The sequence below is a fragment of the Brienomyrus brachyistius genome, chromosome 9 (genome assembly GCF_023856365.1).
Source record: "Brienomyrus brachyistius isolate T26 chromosome 9, BBRACH_0.4, whole genome shotgun sequence".
Classification (NCBI taxonomy): domain Eukaryota; kingdom Metazoa; phylum Chordata; class Actinopteri; order Osteoglossiformes; family Mormyridae; genus Brienomyrus; species Brienomyrus brachyistius.
The window spans coordinates 22,941,773-22,968,678 of NC_064541.1; the positions used below are offsets into that span (position 1 = coordinate 22,941,773).

Below are 26,906 nucleotides of genomic sequence, written 5' to 3' on the forward strand. Positions count from 1 at the left end.
CCCAAAGTATGTTACTGGTAGGCCAAAGCAAGGCTTCTAGGACCATCAAACCTCCACGTCCCAGGGAAGGTGCATACTCATATTGCTGTTTCATCAGTTATTCAGTGACAACTGGAAGAAGGTTTGTATATTGGGACTGACCACCTGTGGAATATTGGGCTCTCATCAACACCTATTCTGACCTCGTTGTAGCTGTTTGGCCTGTGGCTAGCTAGCTCATGGTGAATTTTTAGCTCTGATTTACAAAGGGTCTTGGGGTTACTACTCTGCATTTGGTCCATATTTCAATTTGTAAACATCAGTTGTGTAGACTGGATGTGGAGGAATGAACCCTTTCTCTACTCTGGAGGTAGTAGGGCTGTCTTATGACTTCCATGCGGATAGATGCAGAAAACTAAAGAAATTCACCATTTTTGCTTTGCCCTTCCATATTTAAGAAACCAGTAATTTTCCTAGACTAATCTGGAATACCTCCATCTTATATTTGTACTGAATGATTGTGCAAGGAATGAAACCTGGGGAAAATAATTAACAATGCTTTAGTTATTGAGCAAACCTTCTATGCATCCTGTTGAGATCATGTCACACGGTGATTTCCTTTAGGCAATCCGGTGTGATTTTAAATAGGTTTCGTAGAGACTGCTGTAATACAGGAGTCATATGCTGTGATAGGTGAGCATGTCATTCCTAGACCTGTTCTTTGCAGGAAATGGGCAGAACAAAACCTGAGATCAGCTTACGATGTATAGTTCAAAAGGCTGTAGTTTTTTTTTTTGCCTTCCTGCCAAATAGGCATTCATGTCTGAAATGGAACATAATAATAATCGATACTTTTATTGTCCCCGTAGGGAAATTGTCTTTACGCCTCCCACAACTTCCTTTTTTTTTCCATAGAGGAAGTTGTCTGCGAAGGGCTGCCACCTGTAGTGGCGCCCAGGAAGCTGGGGGTTAAGGGCCTTGCTCAAGGACCCACAGGCTGAGGCTGGGTTTGAACCTATGACCTTCTGATTACAGGCACAAAGGCTTAGCCCACTGAGCCATATGCTGCTCCCTATGCAGCATATTATTATAAAAACATGCATATTATTCTGTGCATTTCAGCATGTAGTTGCATTGACTGAATAGCTGATTCTCAGTGGACATCAGTATACGTCAGTGAAGAAAAAATGACAGTGTGTTAGGCAGGTGTTATAAAATGCACCAGAGATCTAACAGAAGAGAACCTTCTGCATCCCCAGCTGCCTTTAAACTTAGTACAGCATGGAAAGTGACCTGTCTTGGGCATTTTTGCACAGCATTTTTGCACATATAACCTTCGCTGCTACCATACAGTAACTTAAATACTGTATCCAGACTGATACCACCGTTAATTGGCACTGTATGTTGTCTTGTCTTGTCAATCTGTACTGTAATGCTGTCCTGTCTGCACTTATGATGTTGCTCTGTCTTTGTCCTGCTCTGTGTTGCACCATAGTCCTAGAGGAACGTGATCTCATTTCTCTATATACTGTGTGTATGGTTGAAATGACAATAAAACCTACTTGACTTGACTTAACACTGTCGATGTACTGTGTGCAGTACGGCCTTGCCTCTGAAGCAACTGGTTGAGAGAAAGGTCCCCATGCCAAAGGGAGAAAATTGAGACTTTTTTCAAACATGGCTTACCGGTTTCCACCCCTCTATGCAGCAGAAGGTGCAACGGTGATTCAAGGGTTGGAAGAGCAGCTGTCCTGTTCTGCAACAGGAGGCCTAAATGTATGCTGCAGTGGCAGGTCTGTGATAAGAGAGTACATTTTGTTACAGACTGCAGATCTAATTCACACAGAAATTCCTGACCCAAGCTCACTACGGAGAATTGGGCAAAGGTCCATCTAAAGGGGCTTGTGCAGATCTAAGCAAAATGGCCATCAGCCAATGGCGGTCAGCTTCTTGGGGACAGCCAACCTGCAGGTGCCATGTGGCTTTCATGGTACCAAAATAAATACTCTGAATAAACTGGCCTTCAACAAGCGCTCACCATGTCAGGGGACTCTTCTAGACTGCACTTCATAGTTGGGCATCCTAACAAAACTGGAAACTTTGCTGACTAGTTGAATTGTAGTTTGAATCGATGAATTGTATATGCACAGCACCCTGATGCTCAACCTGGGGCGAGTGTAATTTCATTGTGGCAGGCAGTGAAAACAAGTGCGTTTTTCGTTGTCTTGCTCTGTGAGCTGTGGGAGTTGCATTTGACAAAAATACATTCCGAATATATTTAGTCAGTCAGTGATTTAATTGGACCTCTCAAAAGAAGAGAACTAGATGTGAAGAACAAGTCACTTCATCAGAGATCCAGTAACACAGGCCAAACCTGTGAAAATCAACTGGTCTGTAAATTATAAGGTCATGTCTCTGCTTTGGAGCAGCTCTGCCATGGAAGCGGAGTTTGCAGGGGAGCTGGTGAAATTACTTGTTCCATCTAGCTGAAGGCTTCTGCTGCTTGAGAAGCTGAAGGAAGCAGAGAATGGAGGAGATGGCCTTCTCTTCCACTGTCCCATTGCTTGGTTAGGTGTACTGGTGAGAAAGGAGTACATGTTTGTGTGAACCACAAAAGGCCAAATTCACTTTGCATGCAAAGATGCCTACTCTCTCTCATATACCAGTCAGTTTCTGCTGGATCTCATTCAAACCACTTTTGCTGCGGCCTTTGGCCTAGCAGCTGAGATAATCTTCTCTTGTTTGAGAAATGCTTCCACCTTTGGCAGGTTAAAAGGAGAAAATGGGCTGTAATTTTCTCACCATGTTCTGGTGGCTAATGCCTGGGAATCATTGTGTCCCACCCTGACCCTCGGGGACTCCCAGACAAGTCCACCTTTTTGCTCCCTCCCAGCTCCTAGTAGGCAAAAACCAGGACTGTCTGGGGGTCCCCGAGGTCCCGGTTGGGAAACACTGACTTAGATGACCTGCTGCTCTGTTCGTGAAGTTTCATCTCTACATAGGGAACAAAAAACTCAAGGTCAATATGCTTTAAACTCTAATCTCAACTCATACTCCCCACAAGGCTACTGTGACCTTTTCATGCTTTTCATAATGAAATAAATCATCTAAAAATGTGGTCAAAAATCTTCTTCAAGACCTGGAAGAACAAAAGGAAATTTCTTTTTTGTTAATGTATTGCTTATTCAGAAATCATAAATGTTAGATGAACTCAAATTGTAAATGCTAAAATCACAGAAAATATTATTTTTCACCTACTTTTTCACTTAAGTAAAACCTGACCTGTTCTGTACCCATTTCAAAGTCATTTTGGCATGCTATACAAAACAGGAAATCTGTGTATCATTTTAAAATGCATTCCAGCAAGGCATTCCTGAAAATTGAAATACTTCCGTACTTTAAAAAAAGAAAAAAAGAAATGAAATGGGGTGGGTTCAAGGCAACTTCAAATTGCTTATCCTTGAAGTATTTTTTTAAGGATCAGCAGAAACCACCTGCATGTAATCTGTTATGTTTTGTGGCTGTGGTAGTAATGGGAGGCCAAGTGTGCATAGCTTTCATTTCATTTTGACCTGTCCTGACCTGCAGTTTGACTCCAACTACAGTTCTGAGCTTGTTATCAGTTGTCTGGTATCTGTAGCAGGAACACAAATCAGATCTTTTGTAACAGAAAAAACTGAAAAGGAGCCTCTGTGTAATTACACATTTATGCTGTGACCATTAAGCTGTGTATTTCATTTTCATTTTGTAATGGGTTCGCAAACCTTCTTTTGGTCCGCAGGGTTACATTTTATTGTATTTGGCAGACACTTTTATCTAAAGCAATATACATTTTTTTTAGGAAAGCGGGGTCAGACAGTCCCTGGAGCTACTGCCTTTTTCAGGGACTTAACAGTGAAATCAGCATGATAGTTGAACCTAAGACCTTCCAGTCACAAGCACCATGTACTAACTTACTGAGCCACTCTCATAATCAGCCTGCTTGTGGACTTTCAATGTGTTCCTTGTTTTAATTTAGTGTTTGGATTTTCAGGCTAATTTGTGTTCAATTCATAGGGCACATTAGTCAAATGAACAACAGAATAGCGTGTTTCTTGAGTACTATTGATAGCACGATTATGGTGAAGCAGTGCTTTTGCTGTCAAAAGAGGCTTTGCCTTTTGGCTCTGCCATGCATTCTAGACAGGGATCCAGCTGCAGTACATGGCAGATCTGGAGAATAGGAGGTGCAACCCCAAAAGTTTATTCATTATAATGTTGCCCATCTGCAGTATGCTATGTGATTTATGATACATTTATATTTAAACACGCTGAATAATAGAAGTGCCTTTAGCTTATTACTGGTTATCCATCTACTGTCACTTATGGACTTGCTGAATTTCTTAATCTTGAGAATGTCGTTTCTTCAGTTTGCCATGCCATTCATTCTGAGTTCTATTTCACTTAAATTCTTCACAGGATAAAAATAAGTATTAGGGTTTTTTGTACAAATATTCTACTTAGGTAAAATTGAAAAAAAGTTATCCTTTTCAAAAATGAAATACCAGATTTTTATATGCAATTTATAAACACAATATTATTATGGTCCTGCTTTATAATAGCATTTTTATGTTAGGTTTCAGCTGTAAATGCCATCAGACATTTTTCTTTTATTGCTAGCAATAACCAGTGTTAATTGTAAACCAGTCTGACAAAATTCAGGATATAATGTATCACAATATAAATCTTTGTTAGAAAGAACAGTGCTTTTTCTGTTTGATTGCAGTGGGATTTTAATTTTACTCATGGAAGGTCACTTGTACTGTAGAACAGTGAAAATTTCACTCTGTCCAGCCGACCCTCCTGTTTCCTTCCCTAGTCGTTTCATATTAGTCTTACCTCTTGTTCCTGCCTTTCTGTGATTCACTCCAGCTGCCTCTTGTACTGTTCCCTTATTAGTCTTTGTATAAAATGCTTCCTGCTCCTGTGCTCCCTAGTCCTGTCATTAACCTCATAGCATCAATAAAGCTCCTTTGTTTGACCCTCACACTGCCTTCGACTCCCTTGCTTCCTGATCATGACAGAAAACAGTGAAAACTCCCCTGTGTTCTTAAGCTCAGTTGCATAGGCAAACAAATAGTGTATTTATAACTGTGATGTAAATTTGAAAATGGACCACCCCCTGCATAGGTTTTTGGAACCATTATTGAATCCATGTTGAATCCATTATTGTCACATCTTTATAGAGTTATAGACATTTCATAGTGTTAGTGTGTTTTGTTTTTGAGAAGTGGATGGTATTCACAATGTCTGTCCAGGGACTTTGTCTTAATAATTGAGCTGAAGAATAACATACAAAATAAGGCTGATGCACTCAGTGAAATCAAAAGCATGAACTTAAATACTTCCTTAAATGACTTCCTTTTTCTTCTGTCTGAGATAAAAAAAAGAGCTTTATAAATTCCAAAGTCTCTGTATGTGGTATCCTTTGACTGTTTTTATAGTTATAACTCATATGTAAGTGTTTAGGTATTATGGAGTGTTAGGTCTGGTTGTCATTCTTGGAATATTCTTATTAAGCACAATTACTAATCCATCCATCCATCCATTTTCCAAACCGCATTTCCTACTGGGTCGCGGGGGGTCCGGAGCCTATCCCGGAAGCAATGGGCACGAGGCAGGGAACAACCCAGGATGGGGGGCCAGCCCATCGCAACAATTACTAATCAATTGTATTTATTACAAAATTACTACTATTGTTATTTATCACTTGGACTATATCTGTCAAAATGAAAAGATTATATATGACTATTCACATAAATTGGTCACATAGAAAATAGTCTTGTGATTTGTCTGCAGTTACAAATAAAATGCACTCTTTGGTATATTGTTCTATCTCACACCAATGAGGAGTTGATTGATGTGTAACATTTTGTGCCTTGTAGTGTAGTGTTTGAAGGAAATGCAAAGGAATGCAAGAGGCTTGTGAAGATGAAGATCTTCTGCCACACCTTCGTCTTCAGCATAACTACTGTTTTGTCCTGTTGAACCTGTTTGACTCTTGTTCCTGGAAATGCACATGCTAAGGCAGTGCTCACAACGAGTCTGGTTGTGTACCTGTTATCACCAGGATCTTGTCATTTCTTACAACTTTATAGCTTGGTGTGCAATATACTGCTGTACCAAATATTGGCAGTGATACAGTTTTCTTGGCATAATGCATACAGAACTCCCCAAATACAAAGTCATCAAACCATATTTAGTTTGACTCACAGAGATGTACAATGTAATCAGTGATGAACTTTTAAACTTAACTTGAGTCCTTTGAAATGCTGTTATTGTATTCCCCAGGCAGGGCATACAAGTGGTTGTGGGACCAATACAGTGCCACTGCAGCAGATGCTTTCCCGTTAATGTGATAACTCAAAAAGTCTGCGACGGATCTTTTTCAAACTCATCAAATTATGCGACAAATCTTACTAAAACTGAAGCTGCTCCACATACTGATACTTAAGAAAAGGGCAGCTTGACACTTGATCTTGCTAGAGTTATAACTGAAAGTGTTTGAAAGATCTTTTTCAGTCGTTGTAGACACATTGTATAGGTGAGGAACTGATGACATTTTGAGAAAATTTGTCCCAAAATTGAAGCAATGCTGCTTAATGGTGCAAAAGGGAAGGGTAAAAAGGAGACATTTGACTTTTTAGAATGTGATAAGTCAAAAAGTATTTGATGGATCTTATTACTGCTTCACAAAAACATTTTATGGTTGAAGATTTATACCTGATTTCATTTTGAGACAAATTGTCTCAACAATGAAGCAGTGCGATACAGCAGCAGAGGAAGGAGGTGGCAGCTATAGAAGACACTTGGACATGTAAACCATAACTAAATTTATTTTATGGATCATTTTCAAATTTTGCAGTTTATGGGTAACAATCTATAAGTTATAATATTTTTAAACTAATTTAAACTTAGTGCCGCCGCATAGTGATGATAAATAGAAGGGCCCTCTCATACTCTTGATCTTGTTTGCAGCACAACTCAAAATTATTTATCCAATCTTTTCCTAACTTTGCAGGCACATTGTATATGTGAAGATCTGGACCTGTTCTGGACCAGGACCTGTTTCAGATTAATTGCACCAAAATTGAAGCAATGCTGCTTAGTGACACCAAAGGGTAACTTGTATAAGAGGTTTAACATTGTGAACAAGATAACTCTGTGCTATCATTACTTTATGTACTGTATTTGACCATTATTGGATATTATTGGCATTTTACAAAAAAAACCATTTTATTGATGAAAATTTGCACCTGACATAAGTCTTGGTCCCCAACATTGAAACTTCAATGACAGAGGGCAGTTGAGGGTGAAAATGGAGGCTGCGTCCGCCATCTTGTGAACCCAGCCATCTGCCATCTAAACGTATTCCGTAGATCTGTTTGTAAACTTCCCAGGAACATTGCAGAGGTGTGTGAGAACTGTGGCGTGCAAGATGATTTTCTGACTATTCTAAAATTTATATTTTTATTCTTTTACCAGCCCCCCAATTTGGCGAATTTTATTGGTAGTGGTGTGGTAGCTGGGTGGCAAAATTGCAGAATTGCAGGTATTTGCAAATTTTCTGTTCCACCACATTCTCTTTTGGACTGAGATCTGGTGAAGCCGTTTGAGTACAGTGAACTCATTGTCATGTTCAAGGAACCAGGCTCAAATTGTACGAGCTTTGTGACATGACGGGTTATCCTGCTGGAAGTAGCCGTTAGAAGCTGGGTGCACTGTGGTTATAAGGGGATGCACATGGTGAGCAAAAGTAAGGTAGGCTATGGCATTTAAGTGATGCTCATTTGGTACTAGCTGGCCCAAAGTGTGCCAAGAAAATGTCCTCCACACCATTATACCACCACCACCAGCCTGAATAGTTGATACAAGCAGGATAGATCCATGCTTTCATGTGGTTTATACTAAATTCTGACCCTACCATCTGAGTGCCACAGCAGAAATCAAGACTCATTTAACCATGCAATGTTTTTCCAATCTTGTATTGTCTAATTTTGGTGAGCTCTTGCCAACTGTAGCCTTAATTTTCTGTTCATAACTGACAGAAGTGGCACCCAGTGTGGTCTCCTGCTGCAGTAGCCCATCTGCTTCAAGGCTTAATGTGTTGTGCGTTCAGAGATGCTCTTTTGCATACCTTGGTTGTAACGAGTGATTATTGTTGCTTTCTATTACCTTGAACAAGTTTTACCATTCTTCTTTGACCTCTGCCACCAACAAGGCGTGTTCGTTAGAGAACTGCCACTCACTGGATTTTTTTTTTGTGATACATTTTCTATAAACCCCATTAAAATTCTAGCAGATCAGCTGTTTCTGCAATACTCATACCAGCCTGTCTGGCACCAACAACCATATCACGTTCAAAGTTACTTCACCTTTCTTCCCAATCTGGTGTTTGAATGTGAACATCAACTGACCTGCCTCTGCATGATGTTATGCATTGTTCTGCCCACGTATGATTGGCTGATTAGATATTTGCTTCAGCATGCAGTTGAACAGGTGTACCTAAGAAAATGGCCAGTGTGTGAGTGTGGGTTATGTATATATTAAATTGATGGGGACCATTGTGAGGTGATTTTTATAAAATTTTGAGTATTTTATAAAAATGTGTGATTGCAATCAAAAAATTGAAAACATCAGAAGTCTTGTATATTGTTTGGTTACTTATGGTTAAGTTGAGGGCTGGGTAATGGATAAGGTGATCATTGGTATTAGGGTTTTTCCCATAAAAATGAATGGACGGTCCCCGCAAAGATATGAATATAAAAGTTTGTGTGTGTGTGTGTGTGTGTGTGTGTCTGTGTGCATGTGTCTGAAAAGGACCATGATTAACTAAGAAACTCATTTGTTCACTAATATTCCTTGATGGTTTGTGGAAGCTTTCAGTTGCTGTTTGTTTGAGGGTCTTTCTGTCTGTAGTTTAATCTTTAGCAAGTGAAATACACGCTCAATGGAGTTAAGGTCAGGTGACTGACTTAGCCATTCGGTAATATTCCACTTCTTTGCTTTAATAAAGTCCTGGGTTACTTTTGCTGTGTGTTTCGGGTCATTGTCCATCTGTATTATGAAACGCCACCCAATCAATTTGGCTGCATTTGGCTGGATTTCAGCAGGCATGATGTCTCTAAACACCTCAGCATTCATTCGGCTGCTTCCATCCTGTGTCACATCATCAAGAAACACTAAAGACTCAGTGCCACTGGCAGCCATGCACTCCCAAGCCATCACACTGCCTCCACAATGTTTTACAGATGATGCAGTGTTCTTTGGATCATAAGCTGTTCCAGCCATTCTCCATACTTTTTTTTTCCATCATTCTGATCCAGGTTGATCTTGGTTTCATCTGTCCAAAGAATGCTGTTCCAGAACTGTGCTGGCTTTCTTAAATGTTTTTTTTGCAAAGTCCAAATTAGCCTTTCTATTCTTAAGGCTTATGAGTGGTTTACATCTTGCAGTGAACCCTCTGTATTTGCTTTCATGCAGTTTTCTCTTTATGGTAGACTTGATATTGATATTGATACGCCTACCTCCTGGAGAGTGTTAATCACTTGGTTGGCTGGTCTTCCAAATGCAAACTACTTGGTCTTCCAAATGCAAACTAGACGCCTCAAATCAAGTCCAGGCTTTTTATCTGCTTAATTGTTAATGAAAGAACAAAGGAATTGCCCACACCTGTCCATGAAATAGCTTTTAAATGAATTATCCAATTACTTTTGGCCCCTTTAAAAAGAGGGTGGCACATGTTAATGAGTTGAAATTCCTAAACCCTTCATCTAATTTTAATGTGGATACCCTAAAATGAAATATAAGAGCCTGCCTTTATGTCCATGCCCATTGTATAACTTCAATTGGAATACATTTCAGTAAACAGGTAAAATAGTAAAACTTGTGTAAGTGTCCAAATATATATGGACCTAACTGTATGTAGTCAGCTAACAGCCAGATAGACTGTTGCAGACATTCTCACAATAGGCAGGAGACCATTATCTGAAGCTCTTGACCTGTGTCTGTATGATTTTATGCATTGTGTAGCTGCCAGATGATTGGATGATTATATAATGAAATGAATAAGCAAGTGCACAGGTGTTCCTAATAAAGTGCCTAGGGAGTGTATGTACATATTATATATTCATTCACAGGTCCGGACCCTATACCAGAAGCTATGGGCGCAAGGCAGGGAATTACCCAGGATGGGGTGCCAGCCCATTGCAGGGCACACTCACACACCATTCACATACACAGTTACACCTATGGAAGATTTGTCAACTCCAGTTCACCTTAACATGTGTTTGGAATGTAAGGAAAATCAGAGAACCTGGAGGAAATCTTATGATGACACAGGGAGAACAGGCAAACTCCACTCACATGTAGCTGGGGACATACGTACTGTAGATACACAGAAATTTGGACATACTTACTAAAGGACTAATAATAATAATAATAATAATAATAATAATAATAATAAACCTGCAACCTTCTGATCACAAGCACAGAGGCTTAGCCTGGTGTGCTACACACTACCCCCATTCCATGGTGTTTACTAGCTGTCAGACCTGACTGCAATGTATTCTGTAATTTTACTGTTATAGTCCATCCATCCATCCACTTTCCAAACCGCTTATCCTACTGGGTTTTGGGGGGTCTGGAGCCTCCATACTGTAATATGGAGTTTAGCAAAGTTGAAAGTAGTGTTTTTGATATGAATAACTATCAGTTTGCTAAAGAAGAACGATCGGTCAGTAATAATCGCCTATTATTCAAAATTTTGGAGCTCAGAAGCATACTTACACTGACATACTGACAATATACCTAAATGTTTTAACTCTAATGGTCAGAAACAATGTTGATTGTACTTTTTGTTTTCTTAGCACTGACTGATTCATCCATCCATTTTCCAAACCGCTTATCCTACTCGGTCGCGGGGGGTCTGGAGCCTATCCCGGAAGCAACGGGCACGAGGCAGGGAACAACCCAGGATGGGGGGGCCAGCCCATCACAGGGCACACTCACACACCAGTCACTCACACATGCACACCTACGGGCAATTTAGTAACTCCAATTAGCCTCAGCATGTTTTTGGACTGTGGGGGGAAACCAGAGTACCCAGAGGAAACCCCACGACGACATGGGGAGAACATGCAAACTCCGCACACATGTGACTCAGGCGGAGACTCGAACCCGGGTCCCAGAAGTGTGAGGCAACAGTGCTAACCACTGCACCACCATGCCGCCCCTTGTTACAGCATAACATTCTTAAAAATTATGGAAATCTTTTTTCTTTCTTTTGAATATTTCCACAACAACAAAAAATAAATTCACCCATTTTGTGACAAAAATCATACAGCAGTGGGGTGGGGGTTGGGGTGGCTTTAGAGTGTGCAAATCTCAGTTCTCAGGTGGAGTGAGGAATGAGTAGATTTGACAAGCTTTGACATGAACGTGATAAATGTTTAAAACCACCCTCTTCACTGCGCTCTCTCTCTCTCCCTCCCTCCCACTTGCGCGCTCTCTCTCTCTCTGTTTCCAAAATAAACACAAGAACAGGCGTTAACTTTTTTCCTGTTTTGATGATACTTGCATACCTGTCATTTTAAGAGTTTGTGTACCAGCCGATTTGAACGAGCATCATTTTCACTCCAGATATAAAAGACAAACTAGCCAAGTATGTATTCTATGCTGACACCCAGAGATCATCAAGTTAATTACCTGTATTTTAATAGCAGTTGATCTGCAAAACCAGTTTGAAAGCCAATGATATTGGCACGCTTCTCAGAAATGTCAGGCCCACATTACTTGCAACCTTGAGGCCGACAGCAATCTAATTCTGAAGAATGCTGATTCAAATTTTATTCTCATAAGAGCTTTGAATATCGATTCATTCTTCAGAGATGAAATGTGTGCCTGTCACAAGCCCATGAGAATAAGACCCCTTATCAAACCACACTAAAATAAAAAAAGTCCCATTCTTAGTCACAATGCACAATTGCTTTTGTGGTGGTGGTTCACATAGAAACGCAGAAAACAAACTGAGGAATGTTTTTAGCATTCAGGTTTTCCTTATGTTCAGAGCATAATTATATTAAATTCATATAAATTATATTTATATGAATTAAATTAAGTAATTTTTATGCAGCTGAAATCTGACATATGCCCTTATTTGGACTGTGATCATGAATTAAAAGAATCATTAAAGATTGGGTCAATGCACACATTACTTATTCTGACTAATTAAGGTATTCTATTGCTTTCCTTCTCATTCGATTTTCCAGTAAAAATGATTCAGTTCTTTGTACATTGTAAACAGATTGGGACATTCCCAAACAGTACTCTTAATCTTGAGTATCTTTGCAATTGTACAAAGGTAGAAGGTAGTTTTTGTAAAATCTCCACTTTCAAAATCTGCCACATCATATATTTTCAGTGGACACCTATATAAAAATATTAATCTTGGAACATGTACTTTGTACTATCAGTGGTCGTCAGGTTTCCATTTTTAGAGCCATTTGCCAAATGGGTTTTCAATTTTAGATCGATCATGTGCTTGGAATTAAACAGTTTGTCTATCTGCCTGTTGAGTACAGTACCTGCGATTATATGTATATGTGGTATATGCTATTAAGGCGTGCGATATAAAAAAATAAAATTAAAAAATTAACATCCCTGCTTATAATACGATGCCTTCTCTTACCTTATTGCCATTTGTACATCTACAGTAGCCTTTTTAAAAGCATTAACGTTCGTAACTTGAAATGTTCGTAAGTCATTATTTAACATCATTTTAAGGGTATACGCAAGTACAAAGAACTAGAATTCTGGGAGTACACACGCTACTCTGCTGCGTGGCAGGAATAGCAGCCAGAAGTCATACTAGGCGGAAATGGCGCACAGAAAAAAACATTGATGTTACAGACAGGAAACGGGAGCCCAACGAACGACTTGCAGTCCTCTTAGTTCGTATGTCTGAAAGTTCGTAAGTTGAAAGTTTGTAAGAGGAGCCTCTGTATTTTTTTGAAAATTACAAGTGTAAGTTAAACCGTTAAATATTAAAATATGGAACATTCTCAGGATCTGGAGATTTTTTTCAAGAGAATAGGATTCAAATGAAGTATAGTTTTTATATTTCGTGTAGAGCAGTTATCATTACAATCATTAGGTTTATTACAATTATATGTAATCTGTTGCACTGATATGAAGATTCTTTTAAACTATTTTCCTCAAATAGGTAGCCAGAAATCAAAGAACACAAAACTTGATGAAATGTTTTTAAGTTTTGTTTCATGTAACCCATAATAAACAATTTGTATGTATGATAAGATGTCTATATTTGTTCAGTTTTTGGTTAGCTTTGTCATTTTTCATAATTTCTAATGCTTTCCACCTGTGAAAAAATCGACTAATTTTAAAAATAGAACTGGTATGTAATGAATCACGATTAAATCACAGAAAACTCTACGATTAATTGGTTAACTTTTTTAATCGATTCACAGTGCAAGTTCCTAATAAAGTGCCCAGTATAAATGTCCATTGTATTGCTCAGAGTCTAATAAGATGAAGATGGATTTAAGACATATAGGTTAGCTGCATGTTAAATTAGCTGCACTGTTTGGTCGCAGTGGCACAGTGAATTGGCAGAGAGGACTAGTAACTTGCATGTTCATCTCTTGTTCTCACTCCTTGAGTATGTTTTTGGATATCACTATTCTTTGGTTTAGCAGGTAAAGAAAATGGAATGATTTAGTTCCGATTTATGGACAAGTATCAGAAATGATGGTAAGAATAAACACTGATGAATTTGTTTATTATTCTCTTCATCAGGATCAAAATGGTGGGCATGAGAACGTTACCTTCTTGCACAATAAACGGAAGGAGCCGTCTAACACGAAGAAGCGGCTGGTGATTGGACTCATAGTTCTGCTGGCTTTTTTAGCTGCTGCAGGGGTGCTGGTCTGGTTCTTTGCAAGTAAGGCTTTACATGTACAATATTACTTTACATTATTAACTAGAAGATTGTTAATTGCTTTTTAGATTGTGTGATTTTATTCAGTCACTAAGCAGTATAACACTCTGGTTTGATTAATCTTATGTTGGTGGATTCCTGAGTCCAATGTTATGTTAATATCGTGTTTTTTTCTAATAATGCTGGCATACTTTTTAATGTTTTTTTTATTGTTTAATTAGTGCTATTGACAAAAAAGTATTCAAAATCTTGAATGGAATTTTTCAGTAATAGCACAGTGTATGCTAATGAGCAATGTTATATTAAAATTATACAATGTTTTATTACATTGTATAGGACATTTAGGGACATCAATAAAAAGGACACTGAAGCTTGAAGGGTAATAAATCTTAACTAGTGTGGTCTAATAAATTAGTGCAGTTCAATAAAAAAAGGTGTATTTCCTTTTTTTTGGGTAATGCTTTCTATGAATGCTATGTCTACAAGAATCTATGAATGCATTTTAGCACATTATATTGCTTTCATAAAGCATTATAAACATGGCTATATATTTATAAAAAGACACATTATAGCTATGTGTATGCTTTATGAAGCTCTCATTCATAATGAACTATAGATAACTTCATAATGCAGTATAGAGCATGCTAAATTCTTATACAAACCATTATAATGTACTATGAAGGTATCTATAATGCATTTTAGATGAGAGCTTCAAGTAAATTGTTACCATTTTTTGTTTTTTTGGCATTGCTAAACCATCTCATTGTCTGCTCTTACCGCAAATATCATTCTCCTAGTTAAGCCCTACACCTCAGGGACACTGCTGGAGAGGAGGAGGGGCCCAGAGACTCGTGTTTTTACTGGCCACCTGCGACTGGCCAATGTGAATTACAGTGAGCAGCTGGAGGACCCCAACAGCCAGCAGTTCGCAGACCTGGCAAATAACCTGCAGCAAGTTGTGAGTGAGCTTCAAGTTCTTCCATTTCAGCTGTTCAGTGTCCTTTATTTTTAAGGGGCACTGTCTTTATCATCATTTCCCCTTCAGTTATCCAGTTCACCTGGTCCACTGCTTAACATGCTAAAGGCAAATGGCAGTAATTAATTTTTAATTGCTTTATTTATATTATTAATTAATATATTTAGTGATGCAAGTCACAAAGTACGCATTTCAGTCATTGTTTTTTTTCTTTAGACTACTATACCTGTACTACAAAGAGTTCTTCTCAAGGAAGTCCTACTGTAAGAACTAAAAACACATCAGAGTGTCAGAGCAAATGTGTAAATATCCAACTTTACAGTGGACAGGGAAATTGATGCATGTTCTGTATAAATTATCTGCAAACAAACAACATCCCTTACGGTCCTTTTGTCGCTCTCCCTCCCCTCTCCCTGTGCTGTGGCCTCTTATCTTAACAGTGAGTCAGTCTTGTGTGCTTGATGGAAGGAGTAATAATTTCTGCCTGGTAAATGAACACAGGATGACCCTGGGATCTGCAGTAATTGAGATTTAGGGTCACAGTAACACAAGCGTAATGCTCCAAGTCACCTTCCTCAAATGTGCTGAATATATTTGCAAATTTATGGAACCAGTGCTCACTTGATTTATGAAGTGTAGCGGCAAATGAATTCAGAAAGATTTATTAGGTATCTCAGGAGTTATTCCTATTTGAATAAAAGAAAATTGAGAAACTTTAGTGGCTTTGAAATTCCAAATTGGTTCCTTTGAGTTGTCTGTTGATTATTACCTTTTGAATGTTTTCTTAAATTTTCCATATTTTAATATACCAGAATATACATAATATTCAAATACCCCACACAGTTTGACTTTGAAGATTAAACATGCATACAGAAGGATTCAAAGCTGAAGTGTCATTGAATTACTTAACATTTCCCTGGAAGTGATTGAGCTAATCTTCCTCAGAAAGGGGAGATTTTTTTCCCTCACCCTTAGGATTCAGAATATTTAATAATAATTTAGTGATTGTTTTTTCTTGTTAAAAATGAAGTAAGGGGCAGTAACTCATTTCTGGCAGTTACAGTACTCTCTGATAAAGTCTTTTTTTTTAATTTATCTGTGTAGTAAGAATATATTTGCTCAGAACAACAAACATAATTTAATATTAGAATATATGCAAATTAAGAGTAAGATAATAAAAGCTAAGAATTTGTTTTGTTCTGCAAATATATATATTTTTTAGACCTATAAGAACATTTCTTCAGTTCTAACACCGCTCCTCAGGGCTACCCCAGTCGTTTCACATACACTATATGGACAAAAGTATTAGGACACCTGGCCATTACACCCACAGGAACTTTTATGACATCCTATTCTAAATCCATAGGCATCAACGTGGAGTTGGTCTCTCTTCTTTTCTTTCTTCTTTTCCAGAAGATTTTGGAGGGTGTCTGTGGGAATCTTTAACCAATCATCCAGAAGAGCATTTGTGAGGTCGATGTGTGATGTTGGATTTGAAGGCCAGACTGGCAAACTCCATTCTAGTTCATCCCAAAGGTGTTCAGTGGGGTTGTGGCTGGGACTTTGTGTGGGCCAGTCAAGTATTTTCACACCATACTCACCCAACAATATCTTTATAAATCTTACTTTGTGCACTGTGGCACAACCATGCTGGAACAGGAAAGGGCCTTCTCCAACCTGTTCCTAAACAGTTTTAAGCATAGAATTGCTCAAAATGTACTGCTGTGCTGAAGCATTAAGAATTCCCTTATCTCTCATCCACCAAACTTTACATTGACCCAATGCAGTCAGACGGGTACCGTTTTCCTCCTGGCATCCACCAAACCCAGACTCGTCCATCAGACTGCCAGACAGAAGCATGTTCATCACTCCATAGAACACGTTTCCACTGTTCCAGAGTCCAGTGCCAGTGTGCTTTATACCACTACATCCGATGCTTGGCAATATGCCAATATGGCATTATAACACATTATGAGTCACCCACATGCTACTTGAGGGTCACCATTACTGACCATTTCATACATAACGCACCTTATAGAGGTATGGGTATGAGCATGTACATGTGTATGTATATGGTTTTGCATTACCCAGCACCATTTGAATAGTAAATTGTAGCTATAGCAGTGGATATTTATTATTACTTGCACTATCCATATTTCATACTGTGTATGGGTGTACATAGGTTTTATTATTATTGTATTAGGGTCTTATCTATCTCATTTTACATTATTTTTATTTTGTACTCTTATTTTGTATTTTTATATTCTCTACTCTTGCTATCTGTTTGGAGCTGTGATAACACACAAATTTCCCCATTGTGGGATCAATAAAGTTTATCTATCTATCTATCTATCTATCTATCTATCTATCTATCTATCTATCTATCTATCTATCTATCTATCTATCTATCTATCTATCTATCTATCTATCTATCTATCTATCTATCTATCTATCTATCTATCTATCTATCTATCTATCTATCTATCTATCTATCTATCTATCTAATGAGGGTTGTATGCAACTGCTCGGCCATGGAAGCGCATACCATGAAGCTCCTGGTGCACAGTTTTGTGATGGGGTTAATGCCAGAGGAACTTTCAAACTCTGCAGTTATTGAGTTAACAGAGTGTTGATGACCCTGCGCTGTTACTTCAAGTGCTCTGCTACTTCGTGGCCGAGTTTCTGTTGTTCTTAAATGCTTCCGCTTTGAAATAATACCATTTGCAACTGATCGTAGAATATCTAGCAGGTAAGAAATTTCATGAACTAACTTGGCATCCTATGACAATACCACGCTTGAATTCACTGAGCTTATTGGAACAACCAATTCTGTCACAAATGTTTGTAAACCTGACTGGTTAGGTGCTTGATTTTATGCACCAGTGGAAATGGGTCTTAACTAAACACCTGAATTCAGTGATTAGGAGGTGTGTCCCAATACTTTTGTCCATATAGAGCATTTGTTAAATTTCTCCACCAGCCTTCTTAATTTAATTAATTAAATACTTTAATAACTTTAAGAGTTATTGATCAGCCGAACATGGTAAACTAGTGGTCAGAAAAGATGCTAGTGAATTATATAGTTGCTGCAAATACTGGGTTGACTAAGAGAGGTTTTGAAATGGCTAAGCTGACACACTTTGCTAGGCATAATAGCCTAGTCTTTCACTTACATGCAGATTATTTAAGTACAATTTTCTATGACTGCCTAAGACTTCTGTACATTACTGCATATGCTTGTTTTTATAAATTCACAACTCCTTTCATACTCATACAAAACCTTTTTGTCCTTAAAGGAACCAAAATCACTTTTTTTTTGTATTTGTGTCTTTCAGTTGCACAATACTTTTGAAAAAGATGTTTTTCTCTCCAAGTACTATAACCAGTCTGTGGTTTCTGGTTTCAGGTAAGAGTCATATACGCGTAAAATGAAATCTATTTTTATTTTTTCTATAGATGATTAGCTTATGTAGAAAATAATTTTCACATGACTATGATAGGACAATGGTGCATGTGTCAAATCATTTCCATAACGCATTCTATTTTATGGGAATTATAATAATATAATTTCTATAATTTCTTTTTTCCCCTCCATGGGCGCAGTGAAGGTGTGCTTGTGTACTACTGGAGCAGGTTTGACATCCCTGTCACAGACCTAGAAATCATTTCACAATTTACAGATGAGCGAATCATCAGTGTCTTGCGGGGTAGCATCAGAGCAGAGGGTAAACAAAGGACTCGAGAGCTGTTCATCACTGACATCACAGCATCGCGTGAGTGTCTGCCAGTTGGTTAAAGCCTGCAAATGAGTTCTCAAACTCTATGTACTTACGTCAAGGTCATAATTTTCTTGAGTGTCAAAAAGTATCCCCATTAATATCCAATAGTAACTTTTTAAGAACACGACCCTTGGTGCCAGAGTAAAACCTCAGTAGGATTTAAATAGTATACTGTTGAGTATTGTGGTCTGGTAAAATTGACCTAGAAGTTGCTACCATACCTACTCATTCTGTAAGAGTTAAATCCACAGGCATCTGAATTCTCTGCTTTTCTCTCTCCGTTTCAGGTGCTGATCCTCGGCTGGTCATAAACCCACGAACTGGTGAGTACACTTTTTCCAAAACCGATTATTATAGTATTTTATCATTTACTGGTTCAGATCAAATTTTGAATGATACCTGAAGTTTAGCCATTGGTTTATAGTTCATTTGATTATGCTGTATAAAAGCATCGCTTATCAATCTGAGTAGGCCTTACATTTCTTTTCTCTTGTCGGCTAGAGGATTGCTTTTCACGTCTGGAAGCCAACAGCAAACCACAGACCTTTACTTCCCCTGGTTTCCCTAAAAAATATCCAGCTCATTCCCGCTGCCAGTGGCAGATCCGGGCTCCTAAGACGGCCGCCATCTTGGTTAAATTTCCTGTCTTCAATGTGCTGGATGACTGCTCCAACGACTTTGTGTCCTTATACGATTCACTCACCCCTGAGGAATCCAAGGCCATCACAGAGTGAGTGTTAGGATGTAGTGTTTCTTCAAATGCACATCCAACCTGTTTGCTTGCAACAGTTACATGTTACATTTTAGTGATTCTTGAGATAAGGGACAAAACAAGTTTTGATTTTTTAAAATATCTGGATTAATTTCAAACCCTATGTATACATCTTTGTAAAATTCTAACCATGAACAAGGAACAAGGAAGTGGTACATATATTTTATTATGTATGTATGTATGTGTGTATGTATGTGTATATATACACACACGCACACATATATAAAACAACACATATGATATGTGGATGTCGGGCTAAGGATATGAGCAACATAATAATAATAATATGTAATGTATGTGATTCCATTTTAACGATGGCTTTATTCCGAGGAGTTGCCACCCTCTTTCCTGTTTGACTAAAGGAAAGTGATGCGGTGGCTCTTATATTCTTTTTGTCCTTCTTCATGTATCGTACCGTCGATTTATTCAAGCCATAATGACGAGCGGCGTCTGCGTAACGCTTTGCTTCCTGACGCATATCCAAGTGTTTTACCTTCTCGTGAATGGTCAAGGTCTTCATCTGGCGCTTAGACTCACTACTATCAGAAGGCTTAGAAGATGCAGGATGCTTGCCAGCCATCGTAGGGCTTAAAACAAAACGAAAACGAAATGTATGCGAAACTTCACTGATCTCTTTGGTTATTTATTTTTACCATCCCACTTCCTGGATATGAGTTGAGTTGTAATCATAATTTCCTGTGGGCCCTATCAGGGCATCAGCTGCTAATGAGATCTCTCCAGGCATTTCAGTCATTCCAGTTGTCCCCAGATGTGTCCCGTTCTCTTGATATCTGCCTCCCGGTTGCAACACCAAGCAAGTCGTGACGCCAAGTGGAAAAAGTAGCTGTAGGCAATTTTCGAGTTTAAAAGTTCACAGAGTGTGTTAGGTGCTGGATGTCAAATTTAAATGGGTAGGAATGGCATCATTGAATATCACATGGCTTATGGGTGATTTTCTGCAGTAATTCATTATTACATACATTGCTAAATTTGAGAATGAACATTGGTGCCATATTAAATGTAGTTTATTTAAAAATAATGTCTAGTGCTTCTGTCCATAATTAAATGGCATATTATTACACGTGGGTGTATTTTATTAAATTATTTCGTAATATGTTTTCATTTGATAACCTTTGCAAAATGCAAATTATCATTGCTTTATTTATGTCCCTGGGACTAAAATGACCAAAATGTAGATGCCAGTTTTCTAAGTATTATGACATGTAACTTAATATCTAAATATTCACTACATCAATTTTTCATAATCTCTTATCCAGTTCAGGGTTCCAGTTAGCAGGACACAAGACTGGGGCACCCTGGATGGGATCATATTTCAATAAGCTTAAACTTTTGTTAGAATATGTAATAATGGTCTATCACTGCTCCTCTGGATTTCCAATAAGCCTATGATATGTTTTATCAAATGAAAATGTTTATGTAGGATGTTATTCATAAGAATCCCGAGGCACTTATGAATTTTGGAAATGTATAGTGCTCAAAATGTTTTCAAATTCTGTTGCATTATAAATCAAACAGACATGTTTGCCTGGTATTTTTAATACATGGTGAAAAGCTTAAAACTAAAATATGCTGTTTGCATAAGTATTCTGACCTCACACAAGTATTCTAATAGCTCCACCATTTCCCACAATTCCAGCTTATAGTCTAATGGCAGTAGGTATTTACCAGCTATGACACTGGTCAGGAGTGATGATCTCTGTTTCGGTTTTGGCCGATTAGCTCAAGCTAATCCCAGTTCCTTGTCCGGCACTTGTTGAGAGTGGCTTGCAGAGCATACCATGGATTCTCAGTGCAGTTGGTCTTGGGACGTTGGCTGGATGGCTCTTTGAAATCTGGCATTTTGTTCTCGCTCAGGGACCCACAGACGTGAGGCTGTGTTTGAATCAGTGACCTGATTACAGGCACATAGGCTTAGCCCACTGAGCCCACTGCCTCGAAAGCAGTTGCCTGTGGTGCGCTCTGCTAACCGAATTTAATAAGCATATGGATATGCCGAATTTATGCCGATTACTAACTTTTCAGCGTGACAATACACAGCTTGTTAATATCTTAGGCATACTCCTGATTTGCTTATTGAATCGTGGACAAAAATAATGTCTGTATAGTTCCGAAAGGTCAGCATCCATTATCTAAAGCCCCGCAATAACATACAGTTTGTTGTTGTCAAAACAAAATGAACTTAAACGGTCTATTTGATTTTCTGGAGGAAAATTCATCGTTTGGATTAGTCGACCAATCGGTAAAATAGTCGATAGATTAATCGATAGAAGAATAGTGGTTAGTGGTAACCCTACCTTCCTTAATCTTTGAGGATGCTTGGTAGATTCCCAGTAGCTTCTAGTACTTTTCTGATTGTCCAGATGGTGTGTTTCCTGGGTTTTGTTATGCCTTCTGTCTCTCTGTTTGCCTGCCTGTCTGTCTGTCTGTCTCTTTCATAGATGTGTATATGTGTATTTAATCATTGATTTGTTTTTCCTTCAGATTCATAAACAGTCCCTGTATATAGTGGTTTTATCCAGTATATAGGGGCAGTTTCTTCATTGGTGCAAGGGTGAAAGCCTATGGTAATGCAAATAGGTTAGGTTGGTATATTTCACATATTTTAGACTTTGAGCTAAATTAGAACCAGGTCTGAATATGTATGCAAATCGCATTTTTTTGGTTTCAGGCTTTGTGTTTTAGACAGTCATTTTTTCGCTTTAAATATCTTCTGTTTCAGTATGGCAGTTCGTGATAAAAATATTACAGTTTGTGCTTTAGAACATTTCATGAAGCATACTTAATATTCTCAGAACTACAAGAGCATTTGTCAGAACAATTCATGCATATAGTGTGACAGTAAAGTTAACCTGCATAAGGCCATGACTCATCCAGAACAATTAACTCATATCGAAAACAAATAATGAATCAGTCAGGGGGCGGCATGGTGGTGCAGTGGTTAGCACTGTTGCCTCCGTCTGGGTCACATGTGTGTGGAGTTTGCATGTTCTCCCCATGTCGTCGTGGGGTTTCCTCCGGGTACTCCGGTTTCCCCCCACAGTCCAAAGACATGCTGAGACTAATTGGAGTTGCTAAATTGCCAGTAGGTGTGCATGTGTGAGTGAAAGGTGTATGAGTGTGCCCTGCGATGGGCTGGCCCCCCATCCTGGGTTGTTCCCTGCCTCGTGCCCATTGCTCCCACGATAGGCTCCAGACCCCCCAATACCCAGTATGATAAGCGGTTTGGAAAATGGATGGATGAATCAGTCAGTGCTAAGAAAACAAAAAGTGCAATCAACATTGTTTCTGACCATTAGAGTTAAAACACTTAGGTATATCGTAAGTATGTCAATGTAAGTATGCTTCTGAGCTCCAAAATTCTGAATAATAGGCGATTCTTACTTTCTCATTATTACTGACCGATCGTTCTTCTTTAGCGAACTGATAGTTATTCATATCAAAAACACTACTTTCAACTTTGCTAAACTCCATATTACAGTCTGTAAAGTTCACTGTTGAAAGAAAGCACTCGTATGTATTTATCTGATATCAAGACAAAGAACAATAGCAAACAAAAAAGTCACATAGCACTGTATAACAGAAAAACAGCAAAACAGCAATACAAGAACAACAAAATGGAGACAAAATCATGTACTGTGGGGATAAAAAGCACAACTATGTTGTATCACTGCAATTTATGTATTATATTTTTTAATCCTTTTCAAAGCTTGGTTAACTGTTTCGCGTGTGGTGACTTACAAGATAATCACTTGCATATTTAATTTTGGGTGTAAAATTATTACAATGGGGAGATTACATAATCTGTTTTGACCAAGACTAAAGAAAATGTGAATGGTGGTAAATAACGACAAATGTACAAAACAATTTGCACACATGTACTGAAACATTTGGAAATTTGCGTGAAACAATGAGAAATGATGTGCTTTGCGAAAGTCATATTATAGTGTAAAGATTGCACTTATTTTGTAGATATTGTCATTTGAGAAATGAGCTAAAGCAATCAAGAAAAACTGTAAGTGAACAATGTGTGTCTGTATCATTTCTATTTACAGTAGCAAGGACTGCAGGCATGTAGCCATATAGTAAAATAATGGATCCCAACCCTATACCGATCAGATAGTAGGGAGCAGGGGAAATCACAACTTTGAACCTCTCTCGAAATTTGTGCAATTTGTGCTCAGTGGGGACCATCATGTTCTCCACACATCCATCGCTATAGGTCAGCTTTTTTTTCTATGAAATTTGCATGTTACTGCAGTGTCCGTGTTGGTTTCGTTGAGGTTAAGCTCCTAGATCTCTTAGACCTCCAGGGACTGGTCGGCTATTAGTGCAGAGTTGGAACCAACCATGGTGAAATGACTCCCAGCCATTATGCTTCCCACATCCGCAACCTGCTCCCAAAAGAGCTTGGATGTGCAGCAGTAGACACATTCAAATCTAACTTGAAAACATTTTTATTCAGACTTGCCTTTGAATAAATTCAAATACCACATTACATTTTATTTTTACTATATTTTTTGTAGTTGATGACTTCTCTGCTTTACTATATGTCCTTTTTTTACTATATGTCCTTTTTTACTATATGTCCTTTTTTCTGTTTAGCACCATGAACTGCCTCTGTATGAAATGCAATATACACCATTTAATGATCAGCCAGAACATTAAAACCACTGAGAGTTGAAGTGAATAACATTGATTATCTCTTTGCAATGAAATCTGTCAAGGGTGCTATTGTATATTTCATGAGTGAACAGTCAGTTCCTGAAGTTGATGTGTTAAAAGTAGGAAAAATGGGCAAGTGTAAGGATCTGAGTGACTTTGACAAGGGCCAAATTGTGATGGCTAGACAACTGAATCAGAGCATCAACAAAATGGCAGGTCCTGTGGGATGTTCCTACTATGCAGTGGTTAGTACCTCCAAAAGTAGTCCAGGGAAGGCCAACTGGTGAACAAGGGTCTTGGGCACCCAAGACTCAGTGATGCATGTGGAAACCGCAGTAGCACTGGCCTGTTTCAGCTACTACACTGCAAAAAATGTTCAGGAATGGTTTCAGGAACATGGAAAAGAGATCAAGGTATTAACTTGGCCTCCAAATTCCCCAGATCGCAATTTGATCGAGCATCTATGGGATGCACTGGACAAACAAGTCCAATCCATGAAGACCCCATCTTGCAACTTACAGACCTTAGAGAATGTACTGCTAACGTCCTGATCCCTGATGCCACAGGACACCTTGTGGAGTCCATGCCTCCACAAGGGGGATCTACACAATATTAGGGAGGTGGTTTTAATGTAATGGCTCATCATATATAAATAAAGCATTACCTTACGTATACCATTTGCCTTCCACAACCTAGAGAAACACTTCAAATTGTCATTTGTGTGTATGTGTGTGTGTGTGTGTGTCCTGTGATACACTGACATTCTGTCCAAGTGGTCTGTGCATCCTTGGATATTCTCCAAGGTCATGATAACTCTGCAGTGTATATTGGTAAAGTGCTTTTTGAATACGTGTTAAAACACAAATTCAGATATGCCTCTTTTTATGGTAGAGATATTGAAACTTGAGTTTTGAAAACTCTAAATAAAAAGTGCAATAAATTCTTTATTTTAATATAGGTTACTTAGATATGCAATGCATTCCCTTCTAAGAGTGAAGTTGTAATTGTTGTAATTGTTGCTTTTTTTTCTTCTACAGGAAGTGTGGTCAGAGGCCTCCCAGCAACCCCCTTGAGGTTGTGTCATCAAGCAACATAATGTCGATAAACTTGGTATCGGACAGTAGCAGGGAGAAACCTGGCTTCAGTGCCATGTACATGGTCGTTCCTTTAATCACAGGTACTAACATTATATCTGACACAGCCTCGCCACTCAACATTTCAGTAGGGAGATGGTGCATGTCAGAGATCTCATTAGACAGGCAAAACTTAAGACTTTATATTTCCTTTGCTCAAGATTTTATGTAGATTCCCTGAAGTGTTCAATATCCAGTGGAGCCTTTGTGACATGGTCCAATTTAGGTTTAAGGATCTTTTTGTGTCTTATTCTTCTTAAGCTAACCAATGTGGAGGACGATTGACCAATAAGTCTGGGAGTTTCAACTCTCCACATTACCCCAGCTTTTACCCTAATTCTGTAGACTGCAAATGGACAATTGAGGTAATTACTTACGACTTAAGAATGTTCAAGTTTGCTGTCAATATTTGAGACTCAAAAATTCCATTCACTGCTTCTTCTACGGCTGACAAATGTTAACCTGTGTAATAATTTGGCACATTTATTTAATAGCTATTTAACATCTATTTAATAGCTTTCAAGAAAGTAGTTTTCTACTTTTTTTTACTGAGTTTCCCCTTATGTTTGATACAGTTTTTATTATCTATTAATAATACATTTATTAAGAATGCTTAAATGGGGCCTGGTCGGGCACAGCCTGAAGAAGGCACGTGGGTCCGCCCTCCATTGGGCTCACCACCTGTAGGAGGGGCCAAAGGGGTCGGGTGCAATGCGAGTTGGGCAGTGGCCAAAGGCGGCGACCTTGGCGGTCTGATCCTCGGCTGCAGAAGCTAGCTCTAGGGACATGGAATGTGACCTCTCTGGTGGGGAAGGAGCCTGAGCTGGTGCGCAAAGTTGTGAGGTTCCGACTAGGTATAGTCGGGCTCACCTCAACACATGGCTTGGGCTCTGGAACCAGTTTCCTTGAAGTGGGTTGGACCCTCTTCTGTGAGTTGCTGAGGCGCTGATCAGGAGTGAGCACTCTTTTTGCCCCCTGGCTGGGCACTTGTACATTGGGGTTTACCGCAGTGGACGAGAGGGTAGCCTCCCTTCACCTTCGGGGGGGGGAAGGGTCCTAACTGTTGTTTGCACTTATGCGCCAAACTGCAGTTCAGAACGGACTGGAGTTTTTGGAGTCCTTGGAAGTGGTGTTGGAGAGTGCTTTTCCTGGGGACTTTCTTGTTCTGCTTCAATGCTCATGTGGGCAATGACAGTGAGACCTGGAGGGGCGTGATTGGGAGGAACTGCCCCACTAATCTGAACCCAAGTGGTGTTTTGTTATTGCACTTCTGTGCTCATTACGGATTGTCCATAATGAGCACCATGTTCAAGCATAAGGGTGTCTATATGTGTACCAGGACACTCTTGGTCGCAGTTCAATGATCAACTTTGTGGTTGTGTCATTAGACTTGCGGCCACATGTATTGGACACTCAGGTGGTGGGTTGGCTCCGCTGGTGGGGGAGGAATGCCGGTCAGACCTGGCAGCCCCAATCGTATAATGCGAGTCTGCTGGGAACGTGTGGCAGAATCCCGTTAGAAGGAGCTTCTACTCCTACCTCCGGCAGTACTTCGCCCATGCCATGGGGGAAGCGGGGGACATTGAGT

General features: G+C 39.0%; 1 protein-coding gene across 3 annotated transcripts in view; it reads left to right on the forward strand.

Annotated features, from left to right (window-relative positions):
• st14 (ST14 transmembrane serine protease matriptase) overlaps window positions 1-26,906 on the forward strand; it is a 44,747-nt gene that overhangs the window by 2,421 nt on the left and 15,420 nt on the right. For all 3 annotated transcript variants that reach the window (XR_007399552.1, XM_049024576.1, XM_049024578.1), the window contains exons 2-9: window positions 13,834-13,978; window positions 14,773-14,933; window positions 18,287-18,357; window positions 18,555-18,724; window positions 19,018-19,053; window positions 19,232-19,460; window positions 25,223-25,362; window positions 25,580-25,683. Coding sequence is in view for 2 of the 3 variants with exons in the window: in XM_049024576.1 (XP_048880533.1) it covers window positions 13,834-13,978; window positions 14,773-14,933; window positions 18,287-18,357; window positions 18,555-18,724; window positions 19,018-19,053; window positions 19,232-19,460; window positions 25,223-25,362; window positions 25,580-25,683 (1,056 nt within the window). In the remaining variant the exon portion in view is untranslated. The remainder of the gene's footprint in view (window positions 1-13,833; window positions 13,979-14,772; window positions 14,934-18,286; window positions 18,358-18,554; window positions 18,725-19,017; window positions 19,054-19,231; window positions 19,461-25,222; window positions 25,363-25,579; window positions 25,684-26,906) is intronic.